The sequence below is a fragment of the Panulirus ornatus genome, chromosome 2 (assembly GCF_036320965.1).
Source record: "Panulirus ornatus isolate Po-2019 chromosome 2, ASM3632096v1, whole genome shotgun sequence".
In the NCBI taxonomy this organism is placed as follows: Eukaryota; Metazoa; Arthropoda; class Malacostraca; order Decapoda; family Palinuridae; genus Panulirus; species Panulirus ornatus.
In genome coordinates this window covers 95,605,270-95,624,375 of record NC_092225.1, presented here as the reverse complement: position 1 = coordinate 95,624,375, position 19,106 = coordinate 95,605,270, and the positions used below count along the sequence as shown (strand labels likewise).

General features: G+C 41.2%; 1 protein-coding gene across 4 annotated transcripts in view; it reads left to right on the top strand.

Annotated features, from left to right (window-relative positions):
• The window catches only part of LOC139758579 (uncharacterized), a 433,037-nt gene that overhangs the window by 396,766 nt on the left and 17,165 nt on the right, over window positions 1-19,106 (top strand). For all 4 annotated transcript variants that reach the window (XM_071680107.1, XM_071680101.1, XM_071680115.1 and 1 more), the window contains 3 exons: window positions 7,006-7,181; window positions 8,128-8,265; window positions 11,318-11,405. In XM_071680107.1, the coding sequence (XP_071536208.1) occupies window positions 7,006-7,181; window positions 8,128-8,265; window positions 11,318-11,405 (402 nt within the window). The remainder of the gene's footprint in view (window positions 1-7,005; window positions 7,182-8,127; window positions 8,266-11,317; window positions 11,406-19,106) is intronic.

Sequence of the window (19,106 nt, the reverse complement as noted above, 5' to 3'; positions counted from 1 at the left end):
GGTTAGGGAAAATGATTTGGTAAACAGAGAAGAGGTAGTAAAAGCTTTGCGGAAGATGAAAGCCGGCAAGGCAGCAGGTTTGGATGGTATTAAAAAAGGGGGTGACTGTATTGTTGACTGGTTGGTAAGGTTATTTAATGTATGTATGACTCATGGTGAGGTGCCTGAGGATTGGCAGAATGCTTGCATAGTGCCATTGTACAAAGGCAAAGGGGATAAGAGTGGGTGCTCAAATTACAGATGTATAAGTTTGTTGAGTATTCCTGGTAAATTATATGGGAGGGTATTGATTGAGAGAGTGAAAGCATGTACAGAGCATCAGATTAGGGAAGAGCAGTGTGGTTTCAGAAGTGGTAGAGGATGTGTGGATCAGGTGTTTGCTTTGAAGAATGTATGAGAAATACTTTGAAAAGCAAATGGATTTGTACGTAGCATTTATGGATCTGGAGAAGGCATATGATAGAGTTGATAGAGATGCTCTGTGGAAGGTATTAAGAATATATGGTGTGGGAGGCAAGTTGTTAGAAGCAGTGAAAAGTTTTTATCGAGGATGTAAGGCATGTGTACGTGTAGGAAGAGAGGAAAGTGATTGGTTCTCAGTGAATGTAGGTTTGCGGCAGGGGTGTGTGATGTCTCCATGGTTGTTTAATTTGTTTATGGATGGGGTTGTTAGGGAGGTGAATGTAAGAGTTTTGGAAAGAGGGGCAAGTATGAAGTCTGTTGTGGATGAGAGAGCTTGGGAAGTGTCAGTTGTTGTTCGCTGATGATACAGCGCTGGTGGCTGATTCATGTGAGAAACTGCAGAAGCTGGTAACTGAGTTTGGTAAAGTGTGTGAAAGAAGAAAGTTAAGAGTAAATGTGAATAAGAGCAAGGTTATTAGGTACAGTAGGGTTGAGGGTCAAGTCAATTGGGAGGTAAGTTTGAATGGAGAAAAACTGGAGGAAGTAAAGTGTTTTAGATATCTGGGAGTGGATCTGTCAGCGGATGGAACCATGGAAGCGGAAGTGAATCATAGGGTGGGGGAGGGGGCGAAAATCCTGGGAGCCTTGAAGAATGTGTGGAAGTCGAGAACATTATCTCGGAAAGCAAAAATGGGTATGTTTGAAGGAATAGTGGTTCCAACAATGTTGTATGGTTGCGAGGCGTGGGCTATGGATAGAGTTGTGTGCAGGAGGGTGGATGTGCTGGAAATGAGATGTTTGAGGACAATATGTGGTGTGAGGTGGTTTGATCGAGTAAGTAATGTAAGGGTAAGAGAGATGTGTGGAAATAAAAAGAGCATGGTTGAGAGAGCAGAAGAGGGTGTTTTGAAATGGTTTGGGCACATGGAGAGAATGAGTGAGGAAAGATTGACCAAAAGGATATATGTGTCGGAGATGGAGGGAACGAGGAGAAGTGGGAGATGAAATTGGAGGTGGAAAGATGGAGTGAAAAAGATTTTGTGTGATCGGGGCCTGAACGTGCAGGAGGGTGAAAGGCTGGCAAGGAATAGAGTGAAGTGGATCGATGTGGTATACCGGGGTTGACGTGCTGTCAGTGGATTGAATCAGGGCATGTGAAGCGTCTGGGGTAAACCATGGAAAGTTGTGTGGGGCCTGGATGTGGAAAGGGAGCTGTGGTTTCGGGCATTATTGCATGACAGCTAGAGACTGAGTGTGAACAAATAGGGCCTTTATTGTCTTTTCCTAGTGCTACCTCGCACACATGAGGGGGGAGGGGGATGGTATTCCTTGTGTGGCGAGGTGGCGATGGGAATGAATAAAGGCAGACAGTGTGAATTGTGTGCATGGGTATATATGTATGTTTCTGTGTGTGTATATATATGTGTACATTGAGATGTATAGGTATGTATATTTGCGTGTGTGGACGTGTATGTATATACATTGTGTATGGGGGTGGGTTGGGCCATTTCTTTCGTCTGTTTCCTTGCGCTACCTCGCAAATGCGGGAGACAGCGACAAAGCAAAATGATAAGAATATATAAGTTGAAATGTATAGGTATGTATATGTGCATGTGTGGGCCTCTATGTATGTATGTGTGTATGTGGGTGAGTTGGGAACGGGGGAGACAGCGACTAAGTATAATAAATAAAATGAATATATATGTATATAGCAAAAAAGGAAAAGCAATGTTGTAGAATGTGATCTGGATTGTTGGCTGCTAAGTTACAGGCAGTAAGAAAATTATTTATGATACGCTTGGTCATATTTTATGCTCATTTACACTACAGTGAAAGTAATACTTTCGGACAGTATACTAAAAGAATGCCAGTTTCATATTTGGTATTTGCCATCAAAGATAAAATTGTATGGTGATACCACATAGGTGAGTATTGATACAATAGGACTGTAAATCAAAAGAATGCAGAAAAGATATAGGGAAGGGGATGATATCAAAAAGGAGGTGAGAGGAACAATAGAACATCCAAAGAATGGAATATATGGGGATCTGAAGGAGTGGTGAGTGAAGTAGTTTAGAGAGGAGGTGAAATAGCTATTGATTTGGAAAGTGTGTATGGCAGTTTGGAATTTTCATATATATTTTTGCCATTTGATGTGGTCAAAGCTGATTTTTTTTTTTTTGCTTCATAAAGGTAAGGGGAGTAAGTATTAGAGGCATTTCTGGATTGAACCAGGGCATGTGAAGCGTCTGGGGTAAACCATGAAAAGTGTGTGGGGCCTGGATGTGGAAAGGGAGCTGTGGTTTTGGTGCATTATTACATGACAGCTAGAGACTGAGTGTGAACAAATGGGGCCTTTGGTGTCTTTCCTAGCGCTACCTCGCACACATGAGGGGGGAGGGGGTTGTTATTCCATGTGTGGCGAGGTGGTGATGGGAACAAATAAAGGCAGACAGTATGAATTATGTACATGTGTGTATATGTATATGTCTGTGTATGTATATATATGTGTACATTGAGATGTGTAGGTATGTATATTTGCGTGTGTGGACATGTATGTATATACATGTGTATGTGGGCGGGTTGGGCCATTTTTCGTCTGTTTCCTTGCGCTACCTCGCTAACGCGGGAGACAGCGACAAAGCAAAATGATAATGATAATGATAACTTTTCTGAGCCTGATGGGCAAGGTACAGTAGAACTGTGAGTGATTTCTTTGAAAGGAGTAATGATTCCTATACTATAGGCAGTTACTAGACAAAGAAGCATAGTAAAGAAAAAATTTTCTACAATATTCATAGATTTGAAATATTCATACTTCAAGGATAATAGGAAAGTGTCTGGGGAAGTTTTATTTTCTTTGATGTGCCTGAATACTGTCAGGAGTGCTCATAATAGAAGCATTTTGTGTTTGATAGTACAATCTTAGTTAGAGTATTGGCTCAACTTCTTTTTGTCCTGATTAAGTTTTGAGCAGATCCCAGCATTTTATTTAAGATATTCATGCAAGAGAGTTTACCTTGTAGATTCACCTTTTCTGTAGGCAAAGGCTTAGTTTGTTGATATTTTCTGAGACATGATTTTTTCAAAAGTAACAGAGAAAGTAAGTGATTATATCATACTGTATGATTTTATAGTCGTAAATGCTTATGCTGCGTAGTGTGGAGACAGGTAGAATTGGTTTTGATGATTAAACAGTGAATACTGGGTTAGGATGTAGTTTTTGTGAATAAGAATATAGCACATTAAAAGCAAGAGTCCTATAGATTGTAATACAGTACTTCAGTCAAACCAGAATAAACAAAATATCATGTTTTGCTTCCTCTGATACAGGCTGGATAAAATGCATGCAGCTTTTCATCTCTTTCACATATATCCTCATCTTTTCATTGCACTGAAATGAACCATGTTCCATACTGCTACAGTGCTGCTTAATGATTCACATTGGACATGAAGCAGAACTGTTGAGTGAGATTAACATTCCATTCACACATCAATTTTATGTGGACAATACCTCCACAGTACACAGTCAATAATCACTCTCGTGGTATCTTCATGGGAGGTGCCTCTTACCTTCAGCAGTTTAGTAACATTATCTATCCCTCTCAGTAACGATCATTCACATCATTTTGAAACTTTACATTTTTGCTGAGGGGTTTCACATTTGTATCATCTGCAGTCCATTTTTCTTTACTTGGGCTTACCATCTTTAAGATTTCATTTGTGTCTTCAATGATTTTCCACTATATTTTGTTTATCTGTTTACCTATATCTCTGAAGCCTGTTCCCATCTGGAACTCCCTTAAGGGGGTGGCCGCGGCACTAGAGTCTCCTTAACTAGTGAACTCCAATGCTGCTTTGTAGCTTATAATGCCTCACCCGTAACAGGCCATAGCCAGAAGGCTACTAGTGCAGTATTTGCAGAGGCTCCTACCTAATTTTCCAACTGACTACTTTTACCTAATACCCTTATACGATGTTTCTACCCACGACTTCTACCTAATGCTCCTGCCTAAATGTTCCTACCTAATATTTTTATGTGTTGCTCATACCATTTTACCAAAAGGCAGGGTTAGTGCATTGTGCTCACTGCAGGAAAATCTAGAGCTATGAAGATTGAGCTGTGTGAGTTAAGTGTTGTCAGGTGTTATTTATGATAAGGAGAGATTATATGTTTGTAGACTGAATGTCAGTTGTCCACATGTGGGTGAGGCAAAAAAATGAATGACAGCTACCTGGATCAGAGGAGTGCAGCTTGACAGCCACTGAAGTGCTGGCTTAACAAGCAGCCGTCACTAACCCTTCCAGTACCCGGATGAGTAGTATTGATGAAATACCTCCCTGGTTGTTGGCTGCCTACCAGCTACTACCTACTAGATCTATGCTACCCGGCTAACACGGGACTTCCACTCCCAGGTACAGAGGCTCCCTTACTTATGTAAGAGCTATATAGATTCCTGATAATGGTGCATTAGTTGAAATTCCTGTAAGTCAGAAAAATATATAATTTCACCCAAAAATCATTCAGAATAGTTGGGCCTCCCCTTCCTGTGCACTAGCTCATTTTCTTTTGTACCAGCAGTGCTCGTGTTGTATCACTGTAGTATGGTCCCCCCTCACTACTCACTTTAACATGATGAAAATTGGCCCAAGCCTTGAATCTGCAGAACCTTCCATGACTAGCCACATAGTACTGTGCTGTACTTTGCCAATGCAAATTTTTCTAAGTCTCAAAAAAAATTGCAATTAAGTAATGGGAGAATATTCTTTTAGTCAGATTTCCATATGTCAAGTCTATCATGAATTGGAGAGCCCCTGTATATATTCAAACTAGCCTGCTATTCCCCCATAGCTAGGTAGTGCCAGGAACAGAGCAACCGAAGTCCCACTGATCCACATTCACTCCCAATTTTCATGCACAATACACCAAAATGAGTACCTCCAGCCCATAGCAAATCCTCACAAAGCTCTCCATGGCCTCCCTTGACAGTTTCATATTTGCTGGCTAATCCTACCAACAGACATCCCCCTCACCACTCCAGCCCTCTCAATCCCACATATGTCCCACACATCCAAACCCCAATAATTGAAGGCATCCTTCACTCCATCCTCCATCTTAGTCGTCCCTCCATGAGTAAGTCTCTCTCTCTCTCTGTCTTCTCTCTCTCTCTCTCTCTCTCTCTCTCTCTCTCTCTCTCTCTCTCTCTCTCTCTCTCTCTCTCTCTCTCTCTGTGTCCAAACTACATCAGCAAACCCAAAACTTTTTCCATTTCATGTACCTTTTCAAGCTACGAACTCTAAACACCATAGATATCCTATATTTTCTTAACACTGATTTCCACTATATTTTCTCACGTATTCATTTACTCTGAGTCAATTGTTGTTCGCTGATGATACAGTTCTAGTGGCTGATTCAAGTGTAAAACTCAAGAGGTTGGTGACTGAATTTGGAAAAGTGCATGAAAAGAGAAAGTTGAGAGTAAATGTGAATAAGAACAATCTTATTAGGTTCAGTGGGGTTGAGGGACAAGTTGATTAGGATGTAAGTTTGAATGGAGAAAAATTAGAAGAAGTGATATGTTTTAGATATCAGGGAGTGGACTTAGCAGCGAATGGGAACCATGGAAGTGGAAGTGAGTCACAGGGTCGGGGAGGGGGTGAAGGTTCTGGGAGTGATGAAGAATATGTGGAATGAGAGATTGTTATATCGGAGAGCAAAAATGGGCATGTTTGAAGGAATAGCAGTTCCAACAATGTTATATGGTTGCGAGGCATGGGCTATAGATAGGGTTGTATGGAGGAGGGTGGATGTGTTGAAAATGAAATGCGTGAGGACAATATGTGGTGTGAGGTGGTTTGATCGAGTAAGTAATGAAAGGATAGGAGAGATGTGTGGAAATAGAGTGTGGTTGAGAGAGCAGAAATGGATGTGTTGAAGTGGTTTGGACATATGGAGAGAATGAGTGAGGAAAGATTGACAAAGAGGATATATGTGTCAAAGGTGGAGGGAACGAGAAGTGGGAGACCAAATTTGAAATGGAAGGGTGGAATGAAAAAGATTTTGAGCAATCAGGGCCTGAACTTACAGGAGGGTGAGAGGCGTGCAAGGAATAGAGTGAATTGGAGTGATGTGGTATATCGGGGTCGATGTGCTGTCAATGGACTGAACTAGGGCATGTGAAATGTCTGGGGTAAGACATGGAAAGGTCTGTGGGGCCTGGATGTGGATACGAAGCTGCGGTTTTGGTGCTACAACTGAGGTAACTTTCATTCTGTTCCGCCATGGTTCACTTCATCCTGAAATTACCCCATTTGGTTTTCATTTCATGAAATGTCCCTCCATAAGAATTTGAAACAACAGTGGTGACACTTTTCAGTCCTGATATACACCCACATTTATTTTAGACCACTCTCTCATAATGGCCATTTACCCATACACAAGCTTTGTCTCCAGTATAAATGCTCTAAACACCATTCACTTACCTAAGGTTTTTGTGTGATAATTCACCTTAAAAATCTGTGGAATATTTCTGCTAGGTTATGGTATTCCTCTCATTTTACAGAAAGTCAAAAGTAATTGCATCCTTTCTTTGCCTGCTTCAGAGATCCAGCTAATGGTGGAAGCCACAGACAATAATGGCCTTGGCAACAGGGCCATAGCACGTGTCATTCTGCAACTGAAGGACATCAATGACAAATCACCTAGGTTCCTCAAGCCAATGTACACAGGAGTCATGAAACCAGACCAGACCAGCCTTAAGGAGCCATTGCGTGTTGAGGTAAAAAGCTAATTGTGTCAACTACTGGCATTGGGTTGGTAGTAACAAAGAATGATGGGTTGTTTAGCAAGAAGAGTTGCCAGTTGCTTAGGAGCTAGAAATGGGAAAGTTTTGTTATGTCCACTGGGTTACGTGAAGATTATGGTTGTGTGCTTAGTTTCATGAAGCTGATTGATAATCACTTAATACCAGGCTGCATATGAAATGAGTAGAAATAAGATTGAAGACTACCTTTAATGAGAAAGATCCACAAACCACCTGACTTAAATTCCTTGAGACACAGCATCTTAACCTACAAGCCCCTCCTGAAGTACTAAGACAGCATACCTCATTATGCTGTCGTAGTCATGCACAGTCAGCTGTTTTAGATTGTTTCTTTGAAGCCTGATTTATTATATTTGTCTTGTGAAAGATTACACCATTGCATGTGACTAATGTTTAAGGTACTACTTTTATTTTGCATGAAATTACTGATAATACTGACAGTAGTATTTGATTTGTTTCAAAATGCCCTTTTTAAGATCAGTGCACCATTCTGCTAAGATTTAAACCATTGGATATCATAGAAAGTTCTGAACTGTTTTTGTCTGCACTGTAAAGTGTAAAATGAGACACCAAAATATCTAGACATTTTATATTCTCTGAAGTATGAGCTGTGACAGAGTAGCTCAGTAAGCTATAATTGTTTATGGAATTCCTTCTTACCTGTTTCAGATCATCCTATTAATGTTTGCTGAAATAAGATATTATACAAAACTCTAATTTGGTACAAGCTATCTGAATAAAACTGAATTTTACCTTTTACACTTGCATTTGATTTTGCTTTTCATGCGAAAATTCTGTAAGCTTCATGAATGAGTATTTATGTAGGCAGCACAATTACTTATTAAATGATTGTTCCCTGAGACTGGTGGCTTATGGTATAGTGTGATGGTCTCATTTCCAGGCTGTTGATGATGATGCAGAGGCACCCAATAACAAAATTCGTTATAGCATGGACCCCAGCATCTTCAGTAGTAATTTCAGAGTGGATAGCAAAACAGGAGAAATCACTGTTGTCCAGCCTTTGTCAAAATACCCTCAGGTGAGACAATGAAGAGTATATAGTAGGATATTTAATGTGTGAAGTAAAGGAGAGGCAGAGGAGAACAGGTTTCTTGAATCTCCACATCTCTTGTGAGATAGTGTTAAAGTACATTGGTGTGTGCTCTTATGATTAGGAATAAGATGGTAGTTGTGAAGCCTTTCATCACCTTTGAGGAAGTTTTATATGAAGGTATGATGCTCTTGTAGGTAATGTGAAGAGAAAAGTATGAGTTAGAGAAAGAAGGAATGAGAATTGAGTGTGATATCTTGATGGCTACAGTCGGACTAATGTGAAACATAAGTCTCATGCACCGGAATAGATTTCTTTTCATTTTGAATTCCCTGTTATTGGAGATGAAATAGAATCTTGTTAGCTAGATTCATAGCTCCTTCCTCAAGGCCTCTCTGTCAATCCTATCATGTGTTTTCTGCAGGTTCAGAAATGCTTTATACAAGTCCCTCTCTTTCTCCAAGTATTTCTCACAGAGAGTTGCCATAGCAAACACCTGATCCACACATCCTTCCCTACTTCTGAAGCCACATTGCTCTACCCCAGCCTGATGCTCTAAGTATGCAACCATCTTTTCAATTACTACTTTCCCATACATCTTTCCAGGTGTATCTGTGTAATTCAACTATTCACTTTTATCTCCCTTGCTTCTACATAATTGCACTATACAAGCATTCTGCCAATTCTTAGGCACCTTACCTTGAGCCATACATAAACTGAAAGTCCTGACTAACTAATAAACAATTCTGTCAACCTCTTTTTTGAGAAATTCACCTGCAGTCTCATCCACTCCAGCCACTTTGTCACACTTGATCTTATGTAGGGTTTTCATCACCTCTGTTTTCACCAGTTCATATGCCATGGCTCTCTCATTCTGCATACCACCACATCCCAAGCACCTAGATCTTTCACCGAATCATCTAACACTTTTGGTAATCCTTGAAATAACTCTTCACCTCTTCTGTTCTTGTTACCATTTTCCCATTTGCTCCCCACACTGATGCTCCCATTTGTTTTATGTTTTATTCACTTTTATCATCTTCTGGAACATCTTCCAATTCTTCCTGAAGTTTGCTAATACTCTTTCACCTTATCTCTCATTTGCCCAGTTTTCAGCCCATGGGCCTTCCTCTTGACTTCCTGCTGCTTGCTCTTGTACATCTCCTGTTTACATACATTACTTCCTTGTAGCTATCACCCAAACTCCTCTCTTTTCTCTTTTAGTGCCCTCATCCCACTTTCCACCCACCAAGTGCTTCTCCCAGACATGTAAGCTCCATTTCCCTAAATGCTTACCACTATTTGCATATTCCCTTTGTTCCATTTACTTTCACTTTATGCCACTCTTAACCCAGTCTTTCTTAGGATCTCTGGACACAGTCCTCTTTTCCAAGCTATCTCACTTTCACCATCTTCCCACCTATGTCATTTCCTGTTTCCCCAAAGCCACTACAAAATTTCACTCTTGCCTCACCATTAAACACATTCACATCCAAAAGTGTTTCCTTTGCATATCTTTCTGCTAGAACATAATCCACTAATGCTCATTGATCCCTAGCCCCCACTCATCCACATTTACTAACATCTGCACTTTTGTAAACCAGGAATTCCTATTCCCTAATACTTTTTTCTTAGCACACAACTCAATATGCAGTTCACCATTTTCATTTATGACAGGTATATCACTCCCTCAAATTATACCCTTAACTGCTACATCAGCCACCTCTTGCATTCCAGTCTTACCACTATGACTCTACCCCTTGCATCAGAATTGCTGAAGCACTCATTCAGAAGGAAAGCTACTGGATGTAAAGCAGAGTTTTTAGCAGAAAAGTAAGGCATGTATGAATAGGATGGAAGGATGATAAGTGTTTCCAAGTATAGGTAGGTCTGCATCAGGGATGTGTGATATTACCGTGGCTGTTAGGTACTTAGAGAAAGAGATAGGCTTGTATTATGCTGGGGATGATGGGCCTGGATTGTGAGTCAGTTGCTGTTTGTAGGTGGCACAGCTTTGGTGGCAGACTCTTGGGAGAAACTTCAGATGCTTGTGTCTGAGTTTAAGAGAGTGTAAGAAAGGAGGAAGTTGTGAATCAGTGTAAATAAAAGGTTTAACAGGGTAATGGGACAGGTTGGTTTGAATGTAAGTTTGAGTGAACAGAACCTGGAGGAAGTGGAGTGCTTGAGATACATAGGAGTAGACATAACAGTTGCTGTACTATAGCTATAGTTGAAATGATTTGTTCTGGGTGCAGTGGAGAGTTTTTGGAAAAGGAGGTCAGTGCATTTGAAAGCAAAGATGGATATGTCTAATGGTGAAGTAGTAATCCTGAGTGTTTCGTGGGCATGAGTCTTGGGTCCTAAATGCAGAAGGATGAATGAGGGTGGATGAGTTAGAGAGGAAATGCCTGAGGGCATGTAATGTGTGGAGGGTTAATTGTGTAAGGAATAATGGTGTAAGAGAGATGTTTGGTCGTAAGCAGTGTGATTGAGAGAATTGACTGGAGTGGACTGAAATGGTTTGGAATGAAGAGACTGACTAAGTGGATACACATGTCAGCAGTGGAGAGAGGGAGAGACAAAGGAGATGGAAAGTTGGAGTGAAACAAGTTTTAAGTCATCATGGCATGAACATACAGAAGGGTAAGAGGCAGGGATTGGATAGAGTGATTGGAGTTATGTGGTATACACGTAACGTGCTGTCAGTGGACTGAACCAGGTCATGTGAAGTGGACAGGTATATGTACAGAACAATCGTTAGGGCTTGGCTGTTGAAAAATTTTAACTTCTGGAAGAGAAACCTTATGATTATACTCATTTCACCAACTGTGGAGAAGACTACCCTTCACATCTGTTTGTCTGTGGTAGAGATGAGGGCAGCCCTTCATGTCTGTCCTTTGCTTCACTTGTGAATTGAAAATATAACGTCTTTTTTCTTTTTATTAGTTGAGTAGGATATTTAATTCAGATGAGCACAATAAAGCATTTCAAATTGTGAAGGCAGTGGATAACATTTACTTTCCTGTACCACCCCTGACAGGTGTATGGATTATCAAATAAAAGAAGAGTGCGAGCATATGATGAAAACAATGGAGTCATCAACTTAAGTGTGACGGCAACTGACCTAGGTAATTTACTAGTTCTTAAGTTATCTTTGTTTTTCTCCAACAGACTTCCTTCCTTACCATTACCCATTTCTCTCACAAGCTGTTGGATTACTCTAGGCAAGAGAGGAGAGTACATTATTAATTATGACACCATCACAAGTAGTGCATTAGAAAAATACATAGTGAATCATAAAGGTGGTTTGAAAAAGTGTACTTAAAGATTATGTTGTAACAATCTGCTGAATCATATCTACTTCACATAAGCATCTAAGATGTTATACTGCCAAAGTTCCTTCTGCCTAGATGCCATGTAGCCAGTCTCCCAAATGTTGTTAGGGTAAGTTATTGCTTGTGTTCTGGAATGTAACTGATGCATAACTGATTATGTGTTCTTCCTTTATTTATTCCAAGTGTTTCCTCACTAACATGAGAAATGGCAAACGTGTCTGAAAAAAGATTAGCGAAGAATTTTCCTTCTAAGGCTCTGATATCAGTTCGTATTGCTACCTTTCTCATGCAGGAAATGGTGAACATGTATGAAAAATAAAGAATTATTGCTATTATTATTATTGTTATCACTTTATTTATTTATTATGTTTTTATACATAATCTCTGTTTCCAGTGTCAGCAAGAAACAGAAGAAGAATGGCTAATTTACTTATATACACATATGCATACATAAATGCCCACATATGCACATATACATATCATATACTTTCATATATACACACACATACATATCATCATATACTTACATATATACACACTGACATATTTATATATACACATGGGCATATTTCTACTTCCTGGCATTACCCAGTCCCACAGGAAACAGCATCACTACCCCCTGCTTCAGCGAGGTAGCGCCAGGAAAACAGACAAAAAAAGGCCACATTTATTCACACTCAGTCTCTAGCTGTCATGTGTGATGCACTGAAACCACAGCTCCTGATCCACATCCAGGCCCCACAGACCTTTCCATGGTTTACCCCAGACACTTCACATGCCCTGGTTCAGTCCATTGACAGCATATTAACCCTAGTATATCACAACGTTTCAGTTCACTCTGTTCCTTGCATGCCTCTCAACCTCCTGTATGTTTAGTCCCCGATGGCTCAAAATCTTTATCAATCCAGCCTTCCACCTCCAATTTGGTCCCGTGGTTCTCCTTGTTCCCTCCACCTCTGACACACATATCCTCTTTGTCAATCTCTCCTCACTCTTTCTCTCCATATGTCCAAACCATTTCAACAAACCCTCTTCTGCTCCCTCAACCACACTTTTTTATTTCCACACATCTCGCTTACCCTTTCATTACTTACTCGATCAAACCACCTCACACCACATATTGTCCTCAGACATTTAATTTCCAACACATCCACCCTCCTCCGTACAACCCTATCTATTATTGTTATTATTATTATTGTCATTATTTTTAATATCCCGGGGGATATTAATAATACATACCCATATTTTATCCCTGGGGATAGGGGAGAAAGAATACTTCCCACGCATTCCTCACGTGTCGTAGAAGGCTACTAAAGGGGACAGGAGCGGGGGGCTAGAAACCCTCCCCTCCTTGTATTTTGACTTTCTAAAAGGGGAAACAGAGGAAGGAGTCACGCGGGGAGTGCTCATCCTCCTCGAAGGCTCAGATTAGGGTGTCTAAATGTGTGTGGATGTAACCAAGATGAGAAAAAAGGAGAGATAGGCAGTATGTTTGAGGAAAGGAACCTGGATGTTTTGGCTCTGAGTGAAACGAAGCTCAAGGGTAAAGGGGAAGAGTGGTTTGGGAATGTCATGGAAGTAAAGTCAGGAGTTAGTAAGAGGACAAGAGCAAGGGAAGGAGTAGCACTACTCCTGAAACAGGAGTGGTGGGAGTATGTGATAGAGTGTAAGAAAGTAAACTCTAGATTGATATGGGTAAAACTGAAAGTTGATGGAGAGAGATGGGTGATTATTGGTGCATATGCAGCTGAATGAGTGTGTTAGTAGTTTTGATGCACAAGACCGGGTTATAGTGATGGGTGATTTGAATGCAAAGGTGAGTAATGTGGCAGTTGAGGGAATAATTGGTATACATAGGGTGTTCAGTGTTGTAAATGGAAATGGTGAAGAGCTTGTAGATTTATGTGCTGAAAAAGGACTGGTGATTGGGAATACCTGGTTTAAAAAGCGAGATATACATAAGTATACGTATGTAAGTAGGAGAGATGGCCAGAGAGCGTTATTGGATTACTTGTTAATTGATAGGCGTGTGGAAGAGAGACTTTTGGATGTTAATGTGCTGAGAGGTGCAACTGGAGGGATGTCTGATCATTATCTTGTGGAGGCGAAGGTGAAGATTTGTAGAGGTTTTCAGAAAAGAAGAGAGAATGTTGGGGTGAAGAGAGAGGTGAGAGTAAGTGAGCTTGGGAAGGAGCCTTGTGTGAGGAAGTACCAGGAGAGACTGAGTGCAGAAGGGAAAAAGGTGAGAACAAAGGAGGTAAGGGGAGTGGGGAAGGAATGGGATGTATTTAGGGTAGCAGTGATGGCTTGCGCAAAAGATGCTTGTGGCATGAGAAGCGTGGGAGGTGGACAGATTAGAAAGGGTAGTGAGTGGTGGGATGAAGAAGTAAGATTATTAGTGAAAGAGAAGAGAGAGGCATTTGGACGATTTTTGCAGGGAGATAATACAAATGAGTGGGAGATGTATAAAAGAAGGAGGCAGGAGGTCAAGAGAAAGGTGCAAGAGGTGATAAAGAGGGCAAATGAGAGTTGGGGTGAGAGAGTATCATTAAATTTTAGGGAGAATAAAAAGATGCTTTGGAAGGAGGTAAATAGAGTGCGCAAGACAAGGGAACAAATGGGAACTTCAGTGAAGGGGGCTAATGGGGAGGTGATAACAAGTAGTGGTGATGTGAGAAGGAGATGGAGTGAGTATTTTGAAGGTTTGTTGAATGTGTTTGTGATAGAGTGGCAGATATAGGGTGTTTTGGTCGAGGTGTAGCCGGCAAGGCAGCGGGCTTGGATGGTATTGCAGTGGAATTTATTAAAAAAGGGGGTGACTATATTGTTGACTGGTTGGCAAGGTTATTTAATGTATGTATGATTCATGGTGAGGTGCCTGAGGATTGACGGAATGCTTGCATAGTGCCATTGTACAAAGGCAAAGGGGATAAGAGTGAGTGCTCAAATTGCAGAGGTATAAGTTTGTTGAGTATTCCTGGTAAATTATATGGGAGGGTATTGATTGAGAGGGTGAAGTCATGTACAGAGCATCAGATTGGGGAAGAGCAGTGTGGTTTCAGAAGTGGTAGAGGATGTGTGGATCAGGTGTTTGCTTTGAAGATGTATGTGAGAAATACTTAGAAAAGCTAATGGATTTGTATGTAGCATTTATGGATCTGGAGAAGGCATATGATAGAGTTGACAGAGATGCTCTGTGGAAGGTATTAAGAATATATGGTGAAGGAGGCATGTTGTTAGAAGCAGTGAAAAGTTTTCATCGAGGATGTAAGGCATGTGTACATGTAGGAAGAGAGGAAAGTGATTGGTTCTCAGTAAATGTAGGTTTGCGACCGAGGTGTGTGATGTCTCCATGGTTGTTTAATTTGTTTATGGATGGGGTTGTTAGGGAGGTGAATGCAAGAGTTTTGGAAAGTGGGGCAAGTATGCAGTCTGTTGTGGATGAGAGAGCTTGGGAAGTGAGTCAGTTGTTGTTCGCTGATGATACAGCGCTGGTGGCTGATTCGTGTAAGAAACTGCAGAAGCTGGTGACTGAGTTTGGTAAAGTGTGTGAAAGAAGAAAGTTGAGAGAATGTGAATAAGAGCAAGGTTATTAGGTACAGTAGGGTTGAGGGTCAAGTCAATTGGGAGGTAAGTTTGAATGGAGAAAAACTGGAGGAAGTGAAGTGTTTTAGGTATCTGGGAGTGGATTTGGCAGCGGATGGAACCATGGAAGCGGAAGTGAATCATAGGGTGGGGGAGGGGGCAAAAATTGTGGAAGCATTAAAGAATGTGTGGAAGTCGAGAACATTATCTCGGAAAGCAAAAATGGGTATGTTTGAAGGAATAGTAGTCCCAACAATGTTATATGGTTGCGAGGCATGGGCTATAGATAGAGTTGTGCGGAGGAGGGTGGATGTGCTGGAAATGAGATGTTTGAGGACAATATATGGTGTGAGGAGGTTTGATCGAGCAAGTAATAATAGGATAAGAGAGATGTGTGGTAATAAAAAGAGTGTGGTTGAGAGAGCAGAAGAGGGTGTTTTGAATTGGTTTGGTCACATGGAGAGAATGAGTGAGGAAAGATTGACCAAGAGGATATATGTGTAGAGGTGGAGGGAACGAGGAGAAGTGGGAGACCAAATTGGAGGTGGAAAGATGGAGTGAAAAAGATTTTGAGTGATCGGGGCCTGAACATGCAGGAGGGTGAAAGGCGTGCAAGGAATAGAGTGAATTGGAACGATGTGGTATACCGGGGTCGATGTGCTGTCACTGGATTGAACCAGGGCATGTGAAGCGTCTGGGGTAAACCATGGAAAGTTCTGTGGGGCCTGGATGTGGAAAGGGAGCTGTGGTTTCAGTGCATTATTACATGACAGCTAGAGACTGAGTGTGAACAAATGCACATATACATACCTATACATTTCAATGTATACATATATATGTACACACACAGACATATACATATATACACATGTACATAATTCATACTGTCTGCATTTATTCATTCCCATCACCACCCCGCCACACATGAAATAACAACCCCCTCCCCTCACATGTGCGCAAGGTAGCGCTAGGAAAAGACAACGGAGGCCACATTCTTTCACACTCAGTCTCTATCTGTCATGTAATAATGCACCGAAACCACAGCTCCCTTTCCACATCCAGGCCTCACAGAACTTTCCATGGTTTACCCCAGAGGCTTCACATGCCCTGGTTCAATCCATTGACAGCACGTCGACCCCGGTATACCACATCATTCCAATTTACTCTATTCCTTGAATGCTTTTCACCCTCCTGCATATTCAGGCCCTGATCACTCAAAATCTTTTTCACTCCATTTTTCCACCATCAATTTGGTCTCCCACTTCTCGTTTCCTCCACCTCTGACACATATATCCTCTTTGTCAATCTTTCCTCACTCATTCTCCATGTGACCAAACCATTTCAACACACCCTCTTCTGCTCTCTCAACCACACTGTATTTATTACCACATATCTCTCTTACCCTTTCATTACTTACTCCATCAAACCACCTCACACTACATACTGTCCCCAGACATTTCATTTCCAACACATCCACCCTCCTCTGCACAACCCTATCTAAAGCCCATGCCTCGCAACCATATAACATTGTTGGAACCACCATTCCTTCAAACATACCCATTTTTGCTCCCCAAGATAACATTCTCACCTTCCACACATTCTTCAATGCTCCCTGAACCTGTGACTCACTTCCGCTACCATGGTTCCATCCACTGCTAAACCACTCCCACATATATAAAAAGCACTTCGCTTCCTCCTGTTTTCTTCATTCAAACTTACCTCCCAATTAACTTGTCTCTCAACCCTACTGAATCTGATAACCTTGCTCTTATTTACTCTCAGCTTTCTTCTTCCACACACTTTAACAAACTCAGTCACCATCTTCTGCAGTTTCTCACCTGAATCAGCCACCAGTGCTGTATCATCAGCGAACAACAACTGACTCACTTCCCAAGCCCTCTCATCCACAACAGACTGCATACTTGCCCCTCACTCCAAAACCCTTACATTGACCTCCCTAACCACCCCATCCATAACAAATTAAACAACCATGGAGACATCACTCACCCCTGCTGCAAACCGACATTCAGTGGGAACCAATCACTTTCATCTCTTCCTACACATGCCTTACATCTTTGGTAAAAACTTTTCACTGCTTCTAGCAACTTACCTCCCACACCATATACTCTTGATACCCTCCACAAAGCTTCTCTGTCAACCCTATCATATGCCTTCTCCAGATCCATAAATGATACATACAAATCCATCTGTTTTTCTAAGTACTTCTCACCTACATTCTTCAAAGCAAACACCTGATCCACACATCCTCTACCACCTCTGAAACCACACTGCTCTTCCCCAATCTGATGCTCTGTACAAGCCTTTACCTTCTAAATCGATACTCTCCTATATTATTTCCCAGGAATACTCAACAAACTTATTCCTCAGTAATTTGAACACTCACCTTTATTCCCTTTGCCTTTTTACAATGGCACTATGCCTGCATTCTGCCAATCCTCAGGTACTTCACCATGAACCATACATACAGTGAATATCCTTACCAACCAATCAACACCACAGTCACCCCCTTTTTTAATAAATTCCACTGTAGTACCATCCAAACCTGTCGCCTTGTCAGCCTTCATCTTCCGCAAAGCTTTCATTACCTCTTCTCTGTTTACTAAACCATTCTCCCTGACTCTTTCACTTTGCACACCACCTCGATCAAAACACTATATCTGCCACTCTTTCATCTGACACATTCAACAAACCTTCAAAGTACTCACTCCATCTCCTCACTTCATCACTACTTGTTATCATCTCCCCATGAGCCCCTTCACTGATGTTTTCATTTGTTCTCTTGTCTTACGCACTTTTTTTTCCATCTTCCAAAACATTGTTTTTTCTCCCTAAAATTCAGTGATACTCTCCCACCCCAATTCTCATTTACCCTCTTTTTCACCTCTTGCACCTTTCTCTTGACCTCCTGCTGCTTTCTTTTACACATCTCCCAGTCATTTGCACTACTTCCCCGTAAAAATTGTCCAAATGCCTCTCTCTTCTCTTTCACTAACAATATTACTTCTTCATCCCACCGCTCACTACCCTTTCTAATCTGCCCACCTTCAAACTTTCTCATGCCACAATCATCTTTTGCGCAAGCCATCACTGCTTCCCTAAATAAATCCCATTTCTCCCCCACTCCCCTTAACACCATTTGCTCTCACCTTTTGCCATTCTGCACTCAATCTCTCCTGGTACTTCCTCACACAAGTCTCCTTTCAAAACTCACTTACTCTCACCACTCTCTTCTCCCCAACATTCTCTCTTCTTTTCTGAAAACCTCTACAAATCTTCACCTTCGCCTCCACAAGATAATGATCAGACATCCCTCCAGCTGCCCCTCTCACACATGAACATCTAAAAGTCTCTTTTTCACATGCCTATCAATTAACACATAATCCAGTAATGCTTTCTGGCCATCTCTCCTACTCACATACGTATACTTATGTATATCTCTCTTTTTAAACCAGGTATTCCTAATCACTGGTCCTTTTTCAGCACATAAATCTACAAGCTCTTCACCATTTCCATTTACAACACTGAACACCCCATGTACACCAATTATACCCTCAACTGCCACGTTACTCACCTTTACATTCAAACCACCCATCACTATAACCCGGTCTTGTGCATCAAAGCTGCTAACACACTCAATCAGCTTCTCCCAAAACACTTGCCTTATTGTTGTTATTGTCATTATCATTAATATTATTATATTATTATTATCATACTTTACCACCATCTTCCACGTTAGCGAGGTAGTGCAAGGAAACAGACATGGAATGGCCCAACCCACCCACATACACATGTATATATATCATTATTATTATTATTTTTATATTTCATTATACTTAACCGCCCTCTTCCACGTTAGCGAGGTAGCTCTAGGACCAGACGAAAAATGGC